At 37.6% G+C, this 24,989-nt stretch overlaps 1 protein-coding gene across 1 annotated transcript in view; it reads left to right on the forward strand.

The window, feature by feature from the left end:
- Positions 1 to 24,989, forward strand: part of LOC113625161 (uncharacterized) — a 250,728-nt gene that overhangs the window by 181,627 nt on the left and 44,112 nt on the right. Inside the window, exons 14-20 of the mRNA XM_027115666.1 lie at positions 2,524 to 2,705; positions 8,619 to 8,718; positions 11,513 to 11,648; positions 13,215 to 13,368; positions 16,768 to 16,926; positions 18,059 to 18,259; positions 24,179 to 24,272. Coding sequence (XP_026971467.1) covers positions 2,524 to 2,705; positions 8,619 to 8,718; positions 11,513 to 11,648; positions 13,215 to 13,368; positions 16,768 to 16,926; positions 18,059 to 18,259; positions 24,179 to 24,272 — 1,026 coding nt within the window. The remainder of the gene's footprint in view (positions 1 to 2,523; positions 2,706 to 8,618; positions 8,719 to 11,512; positions 11,649 to 13,214; positions 13,369 to 16,767; positions 16,927 to 18,058; positions 18,260 to 24,178; positions 24,273 to 24,989) is intronic.

Here is a 24,989-nt window from a genome sequence, read left to right on the forward strand (position 1 = left end):
GGGATAATGAAGAAATCCTAATGAAAATTTTAAAAGGAAATATTTAGAACCAAATAAAAATATGTGAGATGCAGCTAAAGCATACTTGAAGGAAATTTACAACTTTAAATGCTTATATTAAAAGAGAAGAGAGACTAAAATTTAATAATTAAGTATCCAACTCAAGAAGTTAGGAAAATAACAGCAGAATGCATTCAAAGAATTAGAAGGAATTATCAATAGTAAATTAGAGAAATCAATATAACATATGATAAGTATAAAACAGAAACAACAGTCAAAAAACTGTTTCTTTTAAAGTATTAATAAAATGTATATACTTGGCCAAACTGATTAATTAAAAAAAAGCAGGTAAATAATATTAGGAACAAAAGAAAGATATAAGTATAGATGCTGAGAAATTAAGAAAATAATTAAAGGATATTATAAGTAAATTTATGTTAATAAATATTATAACTTAATGTAAATAAAATGGCGAAATTCCTGGACGAAAGTAATTTAACAGAATAGAATCAAGAAGAAATGGAAAGCTTGTATAGTCCAATAATCACAGAAAAAAATAGAATCAGTAGTTAAAAATCTCCCCACAAAGAGAACACCATTACCAAATAGTTTTATTGGCAAATTCTACCAAACATATAAGAAACAAAATTTCAGAATATTACAAAAGAAGTAACACTTCCCACCTCATTTCATGAGGCTAGGATAAACTTGATACCAAACCTTGATGAGGATAGTTTAAGAAAATTACATGTTAATATCATTTATGAACATACAAGCAAAAATCCTAAAGAAAATATTAGCAAATTAAATACAGCAATCTGTAAAAAAGATAATACACTGTGACCAATTTGGATTGATCCAGGAATGCAAGATTAGCTTAAAATTTTTAAAAATTAATGTAACTAATATATAACCAATGAAAGGATAAATAATAATATGAGCACATCTCAATAAATGTAGGAAAAAGAACTTTACATAACTCAACATACATTTAAGAAAAAAAATCTTAACAAAATGGGATTGATAGGAAATTACTTAACCTGCTACAGAGTATTACAGTCCTAAACAGACTTTAAAAAAACTAATTGAGCTGTTTCTTAAATGTATATGACATGGTAAAGGGCGAACAAGAGCCAATTTCCAAAGAAGAATAATAAGGTAAGGGTACTTGCCCTGCCAAATATCAAGATTTACCAGATTTAATCAACACAGTATGGTACTGGACAGGGAGAGAGAAATGGGCAAATTGAAGAAAACAGAACACACAGAAACAGACCCACACTTAAATGGAGGTGTCATATTTTATAAAATGGTTACTGCAGGTTAATGGGAAAGTAATTGCTGCCAGGACAAAAGAAAGAGAGAGAGACAGACAGACAGACAGAGAGATGAAAGAAAGAAAGAAAGAAAGAGAAAGAAAGGAAGGAAGGAAGAAAGAAAAAGAAAGAGAAAAAAAAGAAGGAAAGGAAGGAAGGAAGAGAGGGAGAGAGGGAGGGAGAAAGGAAAGAAAGACCTTGGACCTTGCCTAACATCATCTCTGATCATCCCTTCCTTCATTTAATCTCCTTCCACAAATGTCTGTTTCTGTGAATGGCAATACCATTTACCCAGTTGTCCAAGCTACAGACCTGGGAGCCATCCTTGCCTCTTTTTACTCCCTGAACATCATGTTCTATTAATTCTCAAATCTGATACATACACTGTCCCATCCTTTTACCCCTCCTTTACCGCACTAACTCCTACTAAGACTTCCGATCTCTTACACGGCATTTCTGAGTTAGGTTCTACTCAGTGGTCCCATCACACCTTGTACCCTGTTGTTATTATACTCACGTTATTGCAATTGCCAGTTTATTTCTAGGTAAGTTTCTGAGCATCCCCTAGAAATTCCTCGACAATGAGTATCCAGTCTTGTTCATAGTTTTATTTCCAGTGTCTATCACTGTGCCTGGAATATAGGAAACAATTATTAAATATTTGGATAATGCATGAATTAATAAATAAATAAATGTGTGAATGATGGCTACAAAGTAACCAAATTCTACAACTGAAATATTTGAAATTTGTTTAAGCTTTATCATTCACTCATCTCACTCTGTTATTTGAAGTTATTTATGTTCCCCAAATAGATTTAGTTTAAGACAATATTATTTCGGGTTGTAAAACCACTTTTCATACATTCTTCCTTTCTTCACATAGATTAGAGATATTTTATACAGGAGCAAAAAACATTCCAAACTAATTCAGTTCTGTATTTCCAGAATGATGTTTCTCTGAAAGGGAATAAATCTTCCATGTCGTAACACAGCACAGGTTGTACATACATTTTAAAAATTGCTATCTTTCCTCTTCATTAAAATAAAACGTTAATTAGAATTGTCTGGAACATCTTTAGGTGCCCAATACATGTTTGATGAATGAATAAAATATTACAGGTATAAGCAAGTGTGCTTATTTTTTTATATATAGGAATGACTCTTCCTATTCACTTATTATCAATTTTCTTGTCATTTCTTTCTGAAGGAGTTTGATTGGCCAATAGAAGGGCTGCTTCTTCCAAACGGTCCTCCCATGAAGAAACCCATCTCTAAGACACTAGAGCAATATGTCCCTGTGAGACTCAGAGTTTTGCGGAATGGAGACAAGAACAAAACCAGAGCCCTTATTATAATCAGTCCAGACATCTCACCTAGGCAGAAAATGCAGTAAGAACAACTTGTTCATATTTTGCATCAAGCATACTTTCTAATTTCTACAGATTTTTGTCTTCTTGATTACAGATGTTTTTCTGGGGAAATTTTGTGTTTATTCTTTAAAAAGGGCTCCCATATTGATATTTGGAGGTAAAAATAGATACTAAAATTCATTTAGTTTCTATGTTAGGAACTTAATTTGAACACTGGTGATTTAGGCTGGCCATGAGAGAACGTGAGTTAGAAATAAGTAGTTCTGATAAAAAAAAGTTTTATGATCAATATCTATTTTGAATTAGCATTATTGTTTGGGTTTATTAATGTATTTTGAAATAAATGAGCTCATAAATTCCTTCTTAAATCTAATTTTGTAATTTCTTATTTAAGTTAGTATTTACTTTGTTATTATTTACATTATTTAAGTTATTACACACAATTATTTACATTTAGATATTTGGAATATTTAATGAACAAATATAGTTCTCAAAATATAACTTTACATAATCTATATCCTTGCCTTGGAATAACATTTTAAAAGTTTACCATCCTAGAAAAGCATCGATCTGCCCTTTAGCTTACGTTATGAGGTTGGAATAAAATCTTCCCAAACACCCAGTATTTCTGCAACATTGGAGAAAGTCACCTGCTGTATTTTCATTACATTTTATGACAAAAGGAATCATAGATCAGGGCAAAACTCTGATGTAAAGAATGAATTAAACACATTGTTTCTCATATTATTAGCTGTGATATTACCTCTTGACCTTTCTTTTGAGATGTTTAGAATATTTGAGGCTGCTGATAATAGTTTAATATTACTTTCTTCACATTGATTAAATATACTTCATACATCACTGAACAATGAGTAACATTCAGATCGGCTGTCCACTGAACTGCCTATAAAGATGATAAAGTAAAATTTTAATCTTCAAAGTAAAGTCAACCCTGAAATTGAAATCTTTGACGCATACATTTCATAATTAGCTCATTCTACTAGACATAAAATGTGAGGGTAATGCCCTTAAAGTAGTATATGACTTTTTTTTTAACATGCAAAATTAACAGGTAATTTCTATCCCTTCCTATCTTTATGTGTCTCAAAATTATATAGAGATTTAATCTGATCAATTTATGTTTTAAAATGCATGATTCAATCAGGTAATCCAAACGTAATTTGAGAGATTTGTTAATTTGGACAGCTATTCTAGTAGAGAGTATGTGAAACTCTCTGCTAAGTTCATGGAACAGTGTGTCCTGGTTAATCAAATATTCATTTTGTTCTCTACATGAATTAATTATTCCCAAATAATTAAAATACAGTGGCATACATTTGACATCAAAACTCTACTGAATATAGTTTAATTTTTCTTGGCTGATTCAGAAAATTTTCTACAGGATCATCAATAGCATTCCCCACACCTTCCCGCCAACCTTTCTGTAAGTACTGGTAACAGAAGATTTAAATAGGGAGTGTTTTGGTTAACATTACATTTGAACACTGTATCTTTCATTTAATAAAATACAAAGATTCTAAAAATACACAATTCTTTCTTACTTGAAAATTTGAATGATGTATATTGCAATTCTTTTACTGTGATCGTCATTAATTTTTTATTAAAAACATTTTTAGTTTTGGATTGATAACTGAAACAGTATCTGAGTAATATATGAATAAACATATAAATATGAACAGTATATGAATAAAACATCAAAGGCAAAATGAATGTAATCTCTGCATTTTCTTCAAAGTTGATAAATTCACATCTCAGAGTGTTCAACATTATTGGAAAAGGATTCAGATATTGAAAATTTATTTTCTTGTATAAATTTTTCATAGTATAAATGTTTGTGACGTTTAATATTTAATTGTAGTAGTATATGAAATCCTATTTTTTTAAGAAAGGCATTTTTTTTAGAGTAAATAATGATAAATTAAAACCTCACTATTTATTCACATACTTAAACAAGCTGAATGATAATTGACAATGTATACTGCCATATCAATCAAATCTTGGATCATTTTTTTCAGAAATGTTGACACTGAAAGGAAAGGGAATGTGAAAAATTATGTCACTAAATATTCCGAAACAGAAACAAACCAGACTGGATTTCACCAACTTTTGGAGAGGTAAATACTACCCTAAATGCAAAGATATATTCCATTCAAGTGCCTGAATGATTATAACACAAAATACCTATGTACCTATATAAGAAAACAATTGTTAATATAGTGATTCTGGAGTTTTTAATCTGTGAAATATGTAAGCTATAAGTACATGATACCAATGCTAATTAATATGTTTTTCCCCAAAATTTCTATGTCTGGTTGTTTCCCCTAGCTTCTGAACTACAAACTCTGTAAATGTAAATTATCCCCATTAAAAAATATATATTTCACAATTTTACAGCACTTTGGTTTGAATTTGTTTGAACTGAGGGCAGGATATTTACCTACTTTAAATCAATTTTTAAATGTCACTAATCTATACCATATTTTTATTATACATTATTATAATAAAAATTTTATTATATATTATTATAATAAAAATTATTTATAATTACATTATAATTTTTCTTTTCATCAGTATTTTCCTACCCAAACAAGATTTATTCCCATAGAATTTGATAGCTGTTCAAAAGTAGAGCACCTGGTATAAACTTTTTCACAAAATATGTCTTGCTGAATATGAGAGTGTAGTTTTATAGAATTTAAGGAAAATTATGCTATCCTTTAGTAATTTAATAATTCACTTTAGACGGTTTCGAGGATCTTTTGTTGTTGTTGATTCTTCCATCTGCAAAGCTGAAGGGAGACCTAACAGCATAACAAGACCCATTTAAAAATAATAGATATAGACCGTTTTTGTTGATATTTAAATTTGCAGGAAACATGGAGCATTGGAGAAACCAGTCCTGAGAGAACAAAGTCAGAGATAAGACTCTGCTTTTCTGGATACTCTGTAAATCCAAGCCACATGGTTATCAGTCCTAACTCTTGGTGTGAGGGTCAAAGGACTTCATGTCTAGGACTCTTGCCCCCATGTATTGGGTTGGCCAAAAAGTTTGTTTGGATTTTTCTGTAACATCTTAAGGAAAGACCCGAATGAACTTTTTTGGCCAACTCAGTAACAGAGAAATCCTGAACTGCTCACTCAGTATCTCAGCCTCAGTTTCTTCCCTGTTATTCTATGATGATGCCCTCTCAGGAGGCCATATGATGTAGTAAAAGACCCAGAGAGTTTTAGGTTTGAATTTCAGCTTTTGTACTCACTAGCTTTGTGACCTTGGGCAAGGAACTTAATCTCCAGGCTCAGTTTCCTTATCTGTAAAATGGGCTTCTCAGAAAGGGTGTGAGAATTAAACACGAGAGTAGACATGAAGTGCTTGCAGTGCGTGATCCATTTTAATAATGTGTTGCTGACTTATATGTGTCAGGTGCTTTACAGGTATTCACACGTTTAGTCTGTAAGATATCCCTATGAGATAAGTACTGTTACATCTCCCTTTTACTGATGGGGAAAATGAGGCTCAGAGAAGTTAAGTAACTTCTCCAAGGTTACACAGCCAATACATGAGAGGGCTAGAGTTTGAACCCAGGCAATTTGACCACAGAGTACACATTCCTTATTAGGCACTTAAGAGCCAGTTCTTTTCTTCTCTCTCCATTGATGTTGGCTGGCACATGAACTAGTTAGAGGAATTCAATACAGAGGAAACAGCTTATCCCGTTCTCTCCAACCCACCTACATGGGCCAGTTGAATTCAGCACTATTAAAATAGGGTTTCCACAGAACTTGTTGGAAAGTTCCTGATACGAGTCTACTATTTGTACCCTGAAAATACTGTGCAATATTAAGGGTCTGGGCTAGTAAAAGGTAACAACTTAGTAAACTACTTCCTATATATAAAATTTGAAGTTTTAGGAGTTACTGAAGACAGGGTGATTCTGTAGATGAAGTTAAGGAATATATGCCTGGTGGTAGCTACATCAAACTAAAGATGTGTTCTTCAGTGGTTGCTTATGTTTTGCCAGTGTAGCCAGTGCAAAGATAACTCTTCTAAAGCACAGTAGTGAATTTAGATCTGAATTTTAGCATCTACTGTTGGATTTGCATTTCAGAAAAGAAAAGAAGTATAAAAAAATAAAATAAATAAAAAATAAAATAAAACAGGTTTCCAAAAAAAGAAGAAAGAAAAATCCACCAGCTTCCCCTTCACTTTACTCTCCCACTTGTCCTAAAACTGGTTACTCCCATAGTCCAAAATTCTCTGAGGAAAATGTGAGTGGGATCAGATTATCATGATTGTAACTCTCCTTAGGTCATGCTTGGATTTGGGGTGAGTAGCAGGAATTGGGTTGGGTCTTTGGGCAGCATCCAGAGAGAATTAAGCCAATCTTCTGGTTGGGGCTCAATTCTCTTACAGTTCTCCCTCCCACCCGCCCCGCAATACCTCCACCCGACAATTCCTATGGATGAGAAACCCAGTCCAGTTCTCACCAGCCCATCAGCTTCCAGAGTTGTGACAGGAGAGGGAGAGACTTAATTCCCACTGGCTTATTTCCTTCTAAGACCTCTCAGAAAAATGGAGGGCCTAATTACCTGCTCAATTGCTTTTAGCCAGCTAAGGTAATAAAATTGAGAAATATTTTTCATACAGCTGAGTCTTCTTGATGAGCATAAAGTCACTTCTAACTCATTTACTATAGACAGTACATTCTAATATAAAACAGCATTCTTTAGGACACGACCCATCACTCTGTTTAGCTCTACTTCCTCTTCCCCAGAATTCCACCTCTTTACCTCTACCCTAAACTGACTATATAGATTCCAGCCTCTCCACCTCCAGCCCATCTTGCACTTTTCTGACAGTTAACTTTCTAAAAAGCAGATCTGCCAACACCATACCTCTACTATAATTCCTTCAATGACTTCCTGATACTTAACGGGATAAAGGCCAGGTTCATTAGTCTGGCATCCTAAGTGCTTTCAGTTGGTTTCCATCTTTTTTACCAGCTTCATCTGGCTGTACCTCTTGTCCACAAACTCAGCTCCAGCCATATAAAACTTCTCTAAGTCCTGACCCTACTTGGTTAACTCTGGTTTATTCATCAAGGCCCACCCCGAATGTTACTTCCTTACCTGAGGCTTCCCTGGAAGAATTCATTGTTTTTCCCCTGTGTCCTCACCTCCCTGGCCAGGTGCCTGTGACAGCACCCACTAGTTCATATCACACTTCAGTTGCTGACTGGTCTCTCCCCGCTACTAGAGAACGAGCCCTTCAGGAAACAAGGAAACTATCGTTGATCTCAATATCCACAGGGCTGGCCCAGAGCTTGTTTGAGGGGGAAAAAAATCACTGTTTAATGTTTAACCTGGCAAAAATTTCCTATTTGAAAGGGAGTTAAAGGGCTATATATAGGGATCACTTCTGGTGGAGAGAGATGAGGAACTGCTGGGTGATGGATGTAACTTTGGAGAGAGTAGAACTTCAACAGCAAAAGCTGAGGAAGGTGCTTAATGTAGAAGGGAGAACAAGAGAAAAGGCACACAAATAGGAAAGCAGGGGCATACTGAGGAGTGAAAAATAAATAATGATGTGGGTTTTTTTGTTATTTTGATTTGTTGATCATGCTTGGTACTGTGCTAAGCATGTTTCATAATCAACCCTTAATCTTCACAGCAACCTTGAAAGGTAAGAAATTTAGGCTTAGAGAGCTTAAATAATTTGCCCAGTCTTAACTTGGAGAGGGAGAATGCGACTCAAAAGGGGGCTGCTGGTTTCCAGAGCCAAGCTCTTGACTATCCCACCGTCCTGCTGAGCTAGTTGTTGTTAATGATCCAGGCCCGTGATTTCTTTTATTTCCTCTCTTCTCTGCTGGAAACTTTGCATGTGCAAGGTCAATTTTTGTGTCTCTTATTACAGGTGCACTGAAATTTTAAATTTACCTTCTGCAGCTCGGAGATTGTTCAGTGAAAAGGGGAAGGAAATCTTTGCCCTAAAAGACCTTCAAAGAGATGAACTGGTAAAGACATGAGCGTGAAACTGGAAATATTAATATATTGATACTATTAAAAGGAAAGCGTTTTTAAATATAAGACTTCACCACTTTTTTCCTGTTATTTTTTCTCAGAATTATCCTAATTCAGCAACCATCAGAAAGTAATAAGAATAGCTGATTGTTGAGCGCTTACTATGTGTCAGGCATGATTTTCAGGGCTGTATGTAATAGAACTCATTTAATGCTCATCACAACCTCTGTTATAAATGAGGGCAGAAACTGGAGAGGACCACATTATTAACCACTTGTGGTTTCTGCCCTCTTCTTTTTTTTTTTTTTTTTTTTTTTGCGGTACACGGGCCTCTCACCGTTGTGGCCTCTCCCGTTTTAGAGCACAGGCTCCAGACGCGCAGGCTCAGCAGCCGTGGCTCATGGGCCCAGCCGCTCCGCGGCATGTGGGATCCTCCCGGACCGGGGCACGAACCCGTGTCCCCTGCATTGGCAGGCGGACTCTCAACCACTGTGCCACCAGGGAAGCCCCTTAACTTTTTTTTTTTTTTTTTTTGCCCTACTCTTTTAAGGGGGTAGATTCTGTATTCTTTTCGAGGCCTTCAAAATGTAGTTATTTAATGATTTCTTACTAAATGATTATTTTACCTTTTCAGAAAAAAATAATCATATCTAGTTTTTCACACACTCTATTTGGGAGGCTGGAGAAGGCTGAGAAGTGGAAGGACTTTAGCTGCCCAGTCTTTCCCCCGACTTACGGAATTTACGGTATCAGCTTGAGAAGAAAACCTGCCTTGATTGATGCCTGAAATTCTTTGAACAGAGAACCAAGCTTGTACCAAATTATCAGAACTTGACTCAGACTCTGAATGTAAAGACCCCTTGAAAGAGTCTTAAACCCAAGTACCAGTGACTAATAGCAGAGGCAGCATGGCAGAGTGGAGACCCTCTGTTCTTGGAGTCTGGTAGACAGTGTTGTGTTTTTCTAAAATTTATTTATTTTTATTTATTTATTTTTATTTTTGGCTGCATTGGGTCTTTGTTGCTGCACTTGGGCTTTCTCTAGTTGTGGCGAGTGGGGGCTACTCTTCATTAGGGTGCACGGGCTTCTTATTGCAGTGGCTTCTCTTGTTGCGAAGCATGGGCTCCAGGCGCGCGGGCTTCAGTAGTTGTGGTTCACGGGCTCAGTAGTTGTGGCTTGTGGGCTCTAGAGCACAGGCTCAGTAGTTGTGACCCACGGGCTTAGTTGCTCCGTGGCAGGTGGACTCTTCCCGGACCAGGGCTTGAACCTGTGTCCCCTGCATTGGCAGGTGGATTCTTAACCACTGCACCACCAGGGAATTCTAATTCTATCACTGCCAAGTTTTCTGTTTGTTTGATTTTAATATTTTTGTTTTTCCTGCTGTGCTTATTCACTGTGTTATTTTAGAAAGAATTTAAGGTAGATGCATTAAAACATATGACACAAAAAGGTAAATTTAACTTAAAGATAAGTCAATGAGGTCACCAGGGCTAAGCGAGTATGTGTGAAAGGAGGATGAGATGGACCCAGGAGTGATTGTTATACGGACCAACATATTTGCTAGAAATGAATCTGTCAACTGTTCTGAGCCACCAGCATGAGGATTGAAACATGAACAGTCACATGATGAAGTATGTCCATGAGAGAAAAATAACCCTCTTGATCAGAAAGAAGATATTTTTGAGAACGTTTTCCCTGGGTCCACGTACAAGTATGTATGTAATGATCAGTCAGTGGCCTTAAAAAAAGGCAACATTGAGTTTCTTTTTCTTTTTACCGAGTCTTCCTCAATATATTACTCTACTTTTTCCTCACTTCAAAGAAATATGTATTTATTTAAGGACATTTAGGAAGTACCTATAAGCAAAATCAAGAAGAAAAAGTATGATCCATAATTTCAGCATCTAGAAATATCCACATTAACATTTTGGTGCATATACTGCAAGTTCATTTATACCAGTGGTTGTCAGAGTTTTCTGTAAAGTGTCAGATAGTTAATATTTACAGACCATATGTTATCTATTGAAACATCAGCTCTGCCATTGTAGCACGAAAACATTCACAGATAACATGCAAATGAGTGGGCATAGCTGTATTCCAATAAAACTTTATTTACAAGAACTGGCAATTGGCGAGATTTGATCCTCAGCCATAGTTTACGAACCCCCAGTTTTTTTTCAGTGTTTAACTTTTAATTTTTAAATTTTTTAACATCTTTATTGGAGTATAATTGCTTTACAATATTGTGTTAGTTTCTGCTGTATAAAAAAGTGAATCAGCTATATGTATACATATATCCCCGTATTCCCTCCCTCTTGCATCTCCCTCCCACCCTCCCTATCCCACCCCTCTAGCTGGTCACAAAGCACCAAGCTGATCTCGCCGTGTGATGCAGCTGCTTCCCACTAACTATTTCACATTTAAACCCCTGATTTATACCCACTTACCTTCCCCCATCCCCCCCTTCCTTCTTTCCTTTCTTTAAAAAATTATTTTTTCTACAACTTTTTATTTTGAAATAATTAAAGATTCATAGGAAGTTGCAAAGATAGTATGGAGAAGTGTTTTTTCAGTACAAAACCCTGTAGATCCATCAAACTTGTTGCTTTTATCAATAGTTTGTGCCTTTTATCACTGAGTATGGTGCCAGTTTGTTTAACCATTCACCTGTTGTATTCACCTGTTGTATTCACCTGTTGTAGGGTGTTTTGATTGTTTCCACTTTGGGTTATAATACTGCTGCTGTGAGCAGTTGTATCTGGGATTAGAGACTCATTTCTTTGGTAGGTGTATGTTTCATGTGGAGAACACTGGATCAATCCTGATCTGTCCATTGCTCAGCAGAAGAAGCAGATCTTCCTGAGGAACTTAGCATCAGATATTTCTAAAATTCAAACTTTCTGCAGTACACGTAAGATAGAGGGTAAGCATTGGAATTATTTACTTTATATATGTACAGCCAAAAAAAAAAAACTTGATGATATTGCTTTTTTTAAAAAAAATCCAACTTTGTTTAAACAGGTCATATTTCACCCCTGCATCTTGCTGTTTTGCTTTAGACTAATTTTTATGTTTAACAGAGTTGCATATTTTAATTCACACTGTACTTTGGATGTGCAGAGAAAACATACTTTCTTTATTTTGTCTTTAATAAATTGGGCCTTCTTTGTGAGCCCCAGCTACCCCCATCAAGGAAAACTTTAAATGTACAGTCAGGTTTAAACTTGTCCCATCCATTAATTTAAATAGTCCCTTTCGGGAAGGTTTTCAGGTTTCTCAGTTTCCAGACTCTCACTTTAGTTCTTCTGTAGGATGGAAGGAAAGAACTCGGGGTGCAGATCCTCTTGCTTTCTGAGCCCTGCTGGCTGAAGTCCATGGCTGGGTGACAGTGTTCCATTCTTTTGGCCCAGATAATGCTTTGGGTGGGTGGTACTTCCTGCCTGCCTCAGCCTCCCCTCTGCTCCCTCTGGCCCTCTGCAGCCTGGCTGTGGTTGGGCAGCCATCTCTACAAATCCTTGCTACAGAACCTCTTGACCCCTGCTTGGCAGCCCCTTCTGGAAAGCTCCCCTGCGTGGCTCTTAGTAAATGCTGGGTCCTGGCTGCACTTCCTGGAAACCAGCCCCAGGTTCATGTGGCTATGCCACAGATTGGCGTGGTGAGGACAGCTCGAGGTCACTCATCACCGCGTCCTGAACCATAGGCAATGTCCTCAGTGTCTCCTTGTCTAGCTAAGATTCCTGCAGCAAAGCCTGTAGGCAGAATCATGACACCCAGTGCTGGTTTTCTGCCTTCCTTTGTGTTCTGCCACAGATCCCCTCAGGCCCAGAAATGGTAGGTTTCCTCCAGGTCAACACTGAGATAAGCTAAATGGGAGCTAAAGGCTTTTGGAAAAGACCCTAAATCATGACAGTGTCATCTGACTTACATGGTCATTGTCTTGTGCCTGAATGTCAAAACTGTATTTGTACTTTCGCTTTCCTTTTGTAACAATGCTCATTCCTCATGGTCTACCACCTTCCCTTAAGGCTACCCCAGAATCAGGACAAAGGTCCTACATATAGAAGAGAAAAATCATTAATATAATTTAAAACATTATCTTATTGCATATCTTGAACACTGTACATTAAGCTTTGCATGTGTCTTTTAAGGCATTGGGAACTTTCACTGAGGAGTTTGGATGCCAGAGAATGACCTAGAGGCATACATCTAAATAATGGAACCCATTTGAATAGTTAGAATTTATAACTAACTTATTTTTGGAAAGACCTATTTTTTAGCACTTTTGACTGAGAATGTCTTGAGAGGAATTTACAAAAATTAAGTGAAATCCAATTTATTAAAGAGCAACTATCAATTATACTTAGAATGTATTCTCTTAGACCAAATAGCTGGAAATTTTCTGCATTTTTATTTTAACACGTGTTTTCAAAATCCTAGTGCTCTGAGGTCATAACTAATATGTCCATGCAATTTGTGCATTTCTCCTCAGCTCTTGTTTTAGAAGTCCAAAGTGACATTGTGTTGGGAGCCAAGCTTGTTGTGCGGAAACCAATTTTTGGAGAAGAGAAGCAAATTATAGAACCAGAGGAAAAGCAAGTGCAAAAAAATGCTTTAACATCGGGAAATGCTTCCAGTGAAATTCTGTAAGTAATCAGTGTGGCCAGAAAAGTTACCTGGTTCCTATTTGAACTCAGCTCATTAGCTCAGTAACACCACAGAGCCCATGCAGGGAACCCACGCCAAGTTTATGAAACTAATAGAAGTTGAAGAGCTAGTATTTAATTAGTTTCCTGGCAAAAGGATAGAGCTGGAGCTTCAGTGTTCAACAAGCACAATGATCTACTTTCAGTAATCTTGATATGATGTTGCTATTTTTAAAAGACTGTAATCTTAGAACTGGAGACATTTATTTGAGGAATTCATCATGGTTTTGTTTCCATAAACATGGACTTCAGGAACAATTATGCTTCTTCCTTAATGTAGGTTCAAGTTGAATGCATGTTAATATAAGTTATCATCCTGGATTGCTGAAATAGCTTTCTGATTGGTTTCTATCTCCATAATCTCCTCCTGCCAATTCACCTTGAAGTTTCATCTATGGACAATCTTTCTAAAACACAGTCCTCTTTATACAGTTCTTCAATGGCTACCTATTGCAGACAGAAGACAATGTTTAGTCTGGAATCCCAAGCCCTCCTGACCCTGGTCCAGGCCTGTCATTAACCCTCATTTGTACCCCCATGCCCACCTCCACTCCACACTTTTTCTTTGTGCCACATGAACTCCAAGCTCCAGCTCGGCAGCTACAAGCTATCTCTGGGCTGCGGCCTACTCCACTGATGCACTGCTGCAGGCCTCTCACCACGTATTCATTTCTCTCCAGCTGACTTGCCCCGTCCTCGGTCTGTGGAAGGATTCTTTATCATTGAAATCAATCATGACAATGACTGTACTAGCAATGTACTTATCAGTTCCCTCCCCTCTACTCCACCAACCACCACCAATTTGGGAATTCCTTGAGGGCAAAAACTCTATCACACGTGTTGTGTGAAGACCAGGATAACTGACTTTTGTCATCATGTACAGAATAAATGAAGGAATCATTGAATTAGTTTCCAAATTATAAAACCAAAAATAGCAAGTCAGTTACCATTGCAATAACTGAAAATTAATTTGTATACAAATTAATTTTCATTAATCATTGGTATACAAGCTGTTTTAAACAACTGTTTCTATCCTTAATTACAAGAATATTAACTTTTATGTTAGGAATCAAACTTCCTCATTTTGATGGGTAGTTCATCTGGTCCTACATCCTGACACTAACAAAGGCACCAGAAAGCCTTTTTCAGAAAGAGTGATTTGACCTATATTGTATCTTCCTCAATTGTTAGAGAATTGGCCACAAACTTTTCTAACATTCCCTTTTGTTCTTCTTCTAAAGAATGTATCTAGCCTCTGAGTTATTATACTGCACTTGGAAAAAAATAAATAGAAAGTAAAAAAAAAAAAAAGAAAGAGCATCTTTGAGAGCAAAGATTCTTGTTCTGATTCATAGATTTCATCAAGGCCTGAAATCTTTGAGCTAAAAGTCTTTGAGTCCACTCAAAACATAATGCAGGAGCATGGTGACTTAATAATACTGCACTTCATATTTGAAAGTTGCTAAGAGAGCAGATCTTAAAAGTCTTCATTACAAGAAAACAATTTTTGGAACTATCTGCAGGGATAGATGTTAACCAGACATATTGTGGGGATCATTTTGCAATATATACAAATATCAAATCATTATGCTATATACCCAAAGCTAATATAGTGTTATATGTCAATTATACCTCAATTAAAAAAAAAACATAATGCAGGAATCTCCTGCACATTCTAGGCAAGCTCGTTTGATCCAGCCTCTTCTTGAATACTCCTAGGAACAGGGAGATCACTATTTCACAAAGTGGCCCATTTTAATGTTGAAATAATAATTCAGAATACCTCTATCCTTCTATAACTCCATTGGTAAAGTAGACCCTACCCCACCTCACCCAGTTTCCATCACAATTTCCTGTTTTATTCCACTTGTGATATCCATTGTTTGTTTATTCATTTACTTATCTACTGTCTCTCTTCTTCCCACTAGAAGGTAAGCTCCGTGAATCCTAAGAACTTAACTGTTTTGTTCACCACTATTATCCCCAATACTTAGAACTCTGTGCCTACAATATAGTAGATGTTTAAGAAATATTAGTTAAAGGAATGAATGATTAAATAATGACTAGTTATATGAATGAATGAATGGACATGAATCAATAAAGCAAGATGTATTTTTAAATGGCTGTTCTAAAACTAACTTGACTGTCCTTCATTTGCTTGGGAGCCGAGGAGTATATGGATATCCCAAGTTAGAAAATCCCATCTGGATTTGGAGGAAGAATCTTGTTATGTCTAAGAATGACTTTTTTTTTGGTCTGTTGCCCTCAAAGAAATTGAGTTGGTAGGAAAGCTGTGCTTTTTATTTTCAACACAAGATGGCACTGTTGTTTCTTTAACTGTTAATGAGCTTTTTGTCTTCAGAAGCTGCTTGTGCTGCAGCTCTGAATAAGGCTGTTGTTACCCACCAATTTCATATCCACACGTAATACTTTTGTTACATTTGAAAAGTGTATGGTCTGCTCTGCTAACGCAGGAATTGTCCCTGGAGATTTGCGTAATTCGATATTGCTTGCAGTTACATCAAATTACCGCAAGCACCTTGGTGACCACAGCCTCCCCCAGAGAACTTTATTTACACATATGCACATTTAGAGTGCTGAAGTATGCTTGCCTGTGTATCTATCCTGCCTTCAGCAGAGCAGTCCTCAGTTGTGTCATGATCCCACGGAAGCAAGTGTACCGTAAACAGTGCCTGGGGATTTGATATATTCAGATCTGCATGGTGGTTATGTTTCCATTCACGATTTCATCTTAATAAGAGGCCACAAGGCCGACTCAGTTATTCAAACTATGACTGTTTACTCTAAGTGTTTTTGTGTATTATTCTCTATCAAAACCTGGCACGTTTCTGCTGGTGCTATTTGAGTCTCTCTAGATTTTTCTATTGAGAGGAAAAGTTATTAAGATTCCTTAACATTGTCTAATGAGTAAATTTTATGAAACCTAGTAATCTAGGCTGTCTGTTCCAGACAGAATTATGACACATTTATGGAGTAGGCAAGAGTCTCATTACACGTTTGTTATGAATTTCCAAAACTACTGAGTAGTCTTAATCTTAGTTTTGAAATATAATACATGACCCCATTTTCTTCCTGAGTAAATATAACAAAGATGAATGCTGCTTATTATGTGATTGAGGATTCATTTGCAGCTTTATATTAAAAAATCTAAATTGTGTATTAGTAGGATGTGAATTTGCAGTGTTAGGCACCATTATGGAAATATGACTTCCAGATCCACCAGCATCATTCAGGATATTATCAGACTACACCTCAGAGAAAATTCTGTGAGTATAAATCAGATTTCTTAGACTTCTGTTTCCTTCTGAACCTTGATAGAGATTCACATGCAAGAGCCCATCTCCGAATGAAGGCTTGTCACACACTCCTCAGGTATGCCTGGCAGGAAACTTCTCATAACTTTGATGAAGATGACAGTCTTCCAAAGAAAATGGAAGAAGAGCTCTTTGAAAATGTGGAACCAGAGAAGAAATACAGGTGAAAAGTTGCAAGGGATTCCTGTTAGAGATTTCTACCTGGTCTTAGATTCACTCACTTTAGGGCAAAAATATTACTGAAGATTTACATTACTGTTAGTTGCTCTTTACATCAACACACAGATTTTTGTGTTTCTTGTGTTTTTGACTGAAGTATTTACAAATACTGGTAGCAAGTACCTTCTCACTTTAGCTGTGTAATGTAATTTCTCGTTCACTGGTATCTTTTCTATTAAAAGGTAAGCTCATCCATCTTTGCCTCCTGAGAACTTAGGAGACAGAGCCTGTATATTAGTTGAATGAATGTGTAAATGAACTTATGAATAAGCATGTAAAATGCCTTGATGTCTTTAAGAAATTAGTAAAATGCAATTTCTTCCTTTTTAACTTTATTTTTTCTCTGGTCAATGTCCAGTGAAATGACAGGAATCTATAGTACTTGGTATTATTCCATAATCTTTATACATTTACTTAATGTTATAGCAGTTTACATGAATTAAACAGTTTTAGCACTTCAACACTTAGCATTAGTCCATGCACATAGTAGAGACTTAATAGACATTTACAAATTAATTGCCAATGCATTGTGATTTTTAATAAGGTTTAATAAGTCTGCTTAATGCCTTAAGAGATATTTAAGTATGAGATTCCTTTGAATTAACTTATTAGTGTATCATTATTTTGGTTTATGATATTTTATGAGTTGTTAGGGAAGATTCAAAAACTTGGAGAATGGGATTCTGTCTGCCAGGGATTCTGTAGATGGAGGATAGAAATGATCATGATTTGAACAGAACTCCTTTATTTCTCTCTGTTCTGATTCATTGCCCTGTTCCTACTCCTACCTCTTTTTCCCTTTAAATTATCTCAAGTGGATTTTTTCTTTGCTGATGAATTTCTCACGTTCTCTTGGATAAATATTTATTTCTAATATAAAATAAACTCAGAATTCTACTTTTTACATCAGCTTGACGGTGCAAAGCAAGTAACATTGCTGCTGTCCTGATGATAGTGCTTCCGCATTATAAGTGAATTTGGTTCATGGCGGGTCTCTTGCCCACAGAACTTGCTATCTCCAGCACATCAGTGCACAGGACATTTTTCTGCCACTAATGGGATTTTCTTTATCTCAGCCATTCTCCAAAACAGAGTAAACTGCAGAAGGTGTGCCACCAGCAGTTTGAATACAGAGATGGGCAAATTATAAGCTATGCTTCTCCTCAGCTAGTCTTGGGGGTGCAAGGCCCCAGCCTGCGTTCAGGCATGGAGGTTGTTTTGGTGGAGAAAAAAGCAGATGATAGTCATCAACACTGGAGGTACAAGGAAGACAGCAGGTAAACCCATTATATTTGGGCCTCAATATATCAAAGGGTGAATAGGAGCCTAAGAGATCCAGCATGGTCCCCACAGACCAGGCAGGGGTATATTTGAGGACTTTGGATTTTCTATTTAATGTGGCCAATCATATTTTTAACCTACTCAAGGAAGAGAAAGATTGTGAAGTCAAACGTAAGTGCTCAGTAGCCTACACACAACTCATCCACTACAGCTTCAGGTAAGAAACGTGAACTCTAGCCTACTAGGTTCATAGTTGGGTTTTTTTGTTTTTTTTTTTTAAAGAAGATGTTGGGGGTAGGAGTTTATTAATTAATTAATTTATTTTTTCTGTGTTGGGTCTCCGTTTCTGTGCGAGGGCTTTCTCTAGTTGTGGCAAGCGGGGGCCACTCTTCATCGCGGCGCACGGGCCTCTCACTATCGCGGCCTCTCTTGTTGCGGAGCACAGGCTCCAGACGCACAGGCTCAGTAGTGGCTCACGGGCCTAGTTGCTCTGCAGCATGTGGGATCCTCCCACACCAGGGCTCGAACCCGCGTCCCCTGCATTAGCAGGCAGATCCTCAACCACTGCGCCACCAGGGAAGCCCCAGGTTCATAGTTTTAATGGGCCGTTGAGGTCAAGAGAGAGCTAGACTCTCATCTAACTTATTTGTGTGATTTGAAAACATCATAAAATCAAGTAAGAATTCTAAAAAGTCCCATTTTAAAAAATTTGCAGTACTTTTCATTAACACAGTCTTCTGCGCCGCCCCACATGCATGCCTTCTCTCTCTCCCCTACTTCCATCATATAACCAACTGATGTGGCTTCTACTCACACAGTGAAATCGAATTGAATTCTTACCCTAATCAGATAAATCAACCCAGTGCAATGGCTGGCCTTTGTTTGGATCTAGCTTGAAGCCCACCACTGTCAAAAAGGTTAATTCTGAGACAATCAGAAGAAATTTAAAATAGTCTGGGTACCAGATGATATGAAGGAAGTCTTGTTAATTTTGTTGGGTGTCATAATGGTTTAATGGCTATGTTTAAAAAAAGTCCTGATCACTTGGATGTATATTGTAGTATTTATAGATAAAATTAAGAGAGATCTCAGCTTTGTTTTAAAATATTCTAGCAAAGCAAAAATTTTTTTAATGGGGACGGGGGAGGGGATGAAACAGGCATGGCAGAATGTTGATAAGTGTTGTGTCTGTAGCGGTTTCTTATACATTTCTCTCTGGTTTTGTGCATGCTTGAAATTTCTTTAACAAGAGAGCTGACAACTCCTTGGTTTTTAGATGGTTTGCTTCAAAGTCTACCATTAGTGTTATATGGTGGGACTCCAGGGCCCTCTTCAGTCTCTTGAAATACTACAGAAAATGTGTTTGTGTATCTGTGTAATACTTTTTTTTTTTCTTTTTCTGGGAAAGAGCTGTGAAGATGTGTGATGCAAAAGGCTTAGGGGATCGCTGCTTTGAGAGAGACTGAATAATCTTCAGCAGGCGGCAGCAGAGGGCCCAGCATGGACAGGAAAGGAGCTAGCCTTCCTCTGCTCACTGTCTGAGATTCAGAGCTGCCAGCAAGGAACACATGCAGCCTTGTTTCAGAGACAGCTGAAAAGCCAACCTGTAGACAGACCTGGTGAATGTGTTCTTTTGCCCGATTTATCCTAGCTAAGCTGACTTTGCGACAGGGGAGCTAAGAAGCAGGCTTTTGGCCCTGCAAATGGTTTGCTTTGTGGAACCAGAATTCATTCATTTAGCTGCAGAAGATTATCAAGGGCAGTGTTTTAGGTGCCGGTGCTTTAGCAAAGAGCAAAACATAAAAATTCCTGCCCACGAAGCTAGTGCTACCCCATCTCTACATTTCTGGAATTTAGAGCTACATCTTCCTGCCTTGGCTTTCTGTATTATAGTAGAGGTCCCGCTTGAGCCTAATTTGGAATTCAAGTATGGCTGAAGGGCTATAGGGTGGACACGCATGGCGAATGAGAGGAGTGACCCAAGGCACTAGACAGCCACACTTGATAAGTTTAACTCAGGAACACTTGGTCATCAGAAGAGAGAGCAAGTTCTGAGTCCCGCTCAGTGTCTGTACTGCTTTTGGTTTTCACCCTAAGTGCTGTGGGGAAATCAGAGGACAGGAAGGCTGTTTAAGTAAAAACAAAGGGAAGCTCGCCTAAAACTCTAGGCACTCCCTTACTGCTTTGGAAAATCTAACCACATGTAACACCAAAGAGGATGGTCTCTTCCGATTTCCTTCCACTTTCCAGAACGCTCTGCAATGTTGTCGTATTGAGGCCTTCCCATGTCAAGCCGTAGAAGAGAGGGACAGTTGGAGGGAGATGGTGGTATTGACTGATCGCTGGCTGGAAACTGTAGGGTCCAGAGAGAAGAGGTGGAGCCGTGAGGGGGAGGGGCAGTGGGACAGGGTTCGCTCCTGAACACATGGGTCACCGTTTAGGGACTCCCACAGACACTTGGGCAGGAGAGGTTTTGCAGAAGTCTTGATGATTAGATGCGGGCATTATTCAGAGGAACTTATGTCCCATGGCAGAAATGTCTGTATAGTGACAGTAATTCTGAGCTTTCTTCTACATTTTCCCTTGACATTTTTCTTTTTCGTGTAATTGGGTGCTGAAACCCATTTGTTCTGATAAGCTGGTGAGGCCTGGAGAACCTTGGGTTACACTACGTAGCAGAAACCTGTAGAAAATTCCATTTATGTGAACCATAGTCTTTTGATCTTCCATATTTTTCCCAGGCAGTAAATTAGCATTTATTGAGGCAACTTCCCAATCAGAATTTGTGTCAATAGAGCAGAAGCCCAGTAGCTCACTGCCAGCATGACAGGAGGTGCCAAGTTCTATTACTGTGCCTAGAGTTTTCTACCATTAGTCCTTTCATTCAGTCCTTTGGGTCTTGAATTACTTTTTCATTTTGGCCTTCTATTTAAAATAGAGAATAACTAGAAAATCTGATATCTTAAGCAATTATAAGCAAAACCTCGTAAGGGAAAGTTTGACTATGAGAACAAGGCCTAGCTGGGAGAGCACATGGTCTAGGAGAGTAGTATAAGAGCAAGGGGGCACTGGCAGGCAGTAGGAGCTTACCAAAGACACACTTACTTGGTTTCTAGCCACACAGAAAAATGGTCCAGGTCAACTTTTGAGATAAACTGGTATCTTTCTCCTATTTTCAACCCTGGCACAATCTGAATTAATCATTTGGTCTCAAAAGGGAAATATGAAAAAAATGCTCAGGGAAAAAAATCCCCTTCAACAAGTTTCAAAATTATAAAAGGGAAAATACAGTGTTGTGGAATTCAGAACTGAAAGAGATTTTGAAATTTTTCTAGTCTTAGTCACCTGATTCTAAAGCTAGGTAAACTGAGGCTCAAGAAGATGAAGTGACTTGTATGCACTCGCACTGTGGGTTAGTAGAAGAGGCTGTGCTGTCGTGCTGGGATATCTCTGGGACACAGAGTCCGTTCTCACACTGCCGTTTGGCACGTAGTGGGCTTTATGTAGAAGTCTAAAAGCTCAGGCTTCCTGCAGAATGTAAGCACTCCTGCGATGGGCAAGTGACAATTGACAGTCCAAAAAGGAGAAGAAAAGTCAACACTATCATGGCTGAGCATGGCACTGAAGCATGGGAGAAGTTGCTACATCTATTCTAGGCAGCAAAAACAGAGAAAGCTAGGCAGCTAATCTAGGCACCTCAGTAAATTGTTGCAGGAAATATACAATCATTCATTCATCTGACTACTACTGAGTGCCAGTAAAAATGCAAGATGCAAACTATGCCACATGCTGAGGCTACGGAGATGAACAATATTGAATACCAGCTCTCGTGCTGTGCACAGACTTGATAAATGCTAAAAAGGTATTTGATAAAATTGAATACCCACTTTGGATTTACACTGACACTTCGTTAACTAACACTAGAAGGAAGAAACACATTGTAAGATTAATAGTGATTGTCTTAGGAATATAAACGATGTTTCAAATTCTGTTTTAATTTTTACTATATTTTCTAGTATTTTGTAAATGCTTTACAATGAGGATATTTTGTTTTATGTTCAGAGATTTAAATTAGATATCTAGAATTTTTTGTCTTGAAAGGAAAAATACATTACTCTTATCACAGATCTCCCCCACTCCCGCTTTCTCCCCTTTCCTCCACTCCCACATCATTAAGTTTTATATTCAGGACTAGTTATATTTTCCACAGCAGGAATGCCACTGCTGGTCTGTAATATAACTATGTTGACAGACATAAAGAACTGGCTTTTTCTATGCAGACAATATCCTTGAATGTTTGGTCTATTCTTGCTTTTAAGTGATGTACGGGAAAGAACTTGAGGGTTTTAGCTCTGTACTTTGCTTTCTTTTTTTTTCAGTCAAAAATTATTACTTTAGTTCCAATATTATTATATTATTTTAGTTCCAATATAAGATAATTTAGTTCCAATATTAATATATTATTTTAGTTCCAATATAAGATAACTTAGTTATCTTATAGATAGATATATCTATATATATAGATATATCTATATAGATAGGTATCTATATAGATATAGATAATTTAGTTCCAATATTAATATATTATTTTTATAGATATAGATATAGATATATAGATATAGATATATCTATATAGATATAAGTAGTTATCTATATAGATAATTTAGTTCCAATATTAATATATTATTTTTATAGATATAGATATATCTATATCTATATAGATAGTTATCTATATAGATATAGATAATTTAGTTCCAATATTAATATATTATTTTAGTTCCAATATAAGATAACTTAAAAATATTCAATATATATCTTGGACTTTTAGGGAATACTCATTTAGAAAAGAAGAATTTGAGGGAAAGCTATAAAAAAAATCACAACAATCGATAATAGTAGCTCATACTAAGTGCCATGAGCCAGACAGTATTCCACACATTTTTTATGCATTAGCTCATATTCTCAGGCTGAAAGTCCTGTGTGGTATGCACCATTATCCTATTTTACAGATGAGGAAGCTGAGGCTGAGAGTTGTTAAGCAGGTCTTGAGATATACTCAAGATTTAAACTCAGGCATTGTGGCTCCAGCATCCATGCCCCTAATCACTCTGCCACACTGCCTCTCACAACGGCAAAACAGGTGAGGAGAGTGTCTGGGTACAATCTGGAGACAGAAAACAGGCAGTCATTTAAACAAGGGATGTTTAACATAAAGAATTATTAAGCTATGCTAAACGAGTAACTATCAGATTTTTTTTAATAAAAACCTCTATACGGTACTCTAGGGCTGAGGGGGTTGAGGACAAACTTGGGATTGGGTCCCTTCCCTAAGGCTGGAGTTCAGAGCTCATTGGAAGAAGTATGGGTGCTGTCCACTGGATGGCAGGGAAATGTGTTGGTTTGCATGGCCAGATCTGTTCTGTGGTTGCTGGGCAAGCAGGAAGTAACCCTCTGGAACGTACGTGGGTGTGCAGCTATTGCTGGGCACGTGGAGATGCAAAGGTATGGGGCTGCTGGTACAGCAGAAGGTCTGGAGCACGTGGTGTCCGTGTTGGGAGGGCCATAAGCAGTTGATCACCAGGCCAGGCCTGGGCTGTGAGGGTATTAAAGGACCACGTGCATTCTGGGCACATGGCTGGGACAGAGCATCCCTGGACACCCTCACTCCCAAACACTGACCCCAGACGGCAGCCAGAAAGAACAGGAGTGCCCCTTTCTCCTTCAGTGTTCTTCCAGCACTCTGCACTGAGGAACCTCAACATTGTGCTTATGGTTGGGAGAAATGCCCAAAGGATTTCACATCCATTAGCACAGAGTATGTATGGAGACAAGAGGCAACACACAGATAAGGGGCACAGAGGGAGCTCTAAGTTGGTCATGCTGCTTTGTAATGGGCCTAATCCTGTTTTCCCAAGGACCTTTCACCTGGTGAGTAACCCAGACCTGGTGCTGGCAGTGTCTATGACCAAGGCTGGAGATGAAGTCTGTGGCTATCCGGTTATTGCTCAGGTAAGATATGTAGAGGCTAAAGAGTAATTATAGCCCTTTATTTAGTTAAATTTAAGGAAAGCTCCACGCTTCCTTGTTGTGGAGAAAGAAAATGGCTGTCATAGAAACCTATCTTGAATGCCATTGTTAAAATATTTACAATAGTCTGCCTAGATTTCAAATTGAACATGTTCCTGTAGCTCTGAATTTAGTTTAATCCAACAGATGGTGATTGTGGGCTTGCTGCATGTCAGGAGCTATGCTAGTTACTTAAATCAAATCCAATGGCAAGCATGAGAAATTATCCCAATAGCATTCATAGCGTCTCAGTGGTGGGTGCAGTCAGGTGAATGGCTGTTAGATGCGTGCATTTTAACTTCAGTGATTTGGAGACATAAGCAAGTCCCCTCTCACCTTGCAACGGGTGGGAAAGACCGTGGTCAGAGGAGTCTTTCTGGAGGGTGTGAGCTCTTCAATGCTAATTCTACTGAGACTCATTTGAAATATACTTTCAACATACTTTTGCAAATGCTTATAGCAGCCAAACAATTTTTGGAGACTCCAGAGAAGGCTGGCTTCATTTGAATTTTGGGTAAAGACCTATGGGGTTGGTTTTTTCTTTCCCACTTTTGTCTGTTATCCTTACTTACCAAAGACACTCCTAGACGGGTATATATTTTTCCTTGTTAGGAGGAGAAAAAGTTTAGGAGTGTCCCTGCTCTGCATTTACTTTCTGTA

This window comes from Aethalodelphis obliquidens, unplaced genomic scaffold (assembly GCF_003676395.1).
Source record: "Aethalodelphis obliquidens isolate GAN/ISIS:26980383/991018 unplaced genomic scaffold, ASM367639v1 scaffold14, whole genome shotgun sequence".
Classification (NCBI taxonomy): domain Eukaryota; kingdom Metazoa; phylum Chordata; class Mammalia; order Artiodactyla; family Delphinidae; genus Aethalodelphis; species Aethalodelphis obliquidens.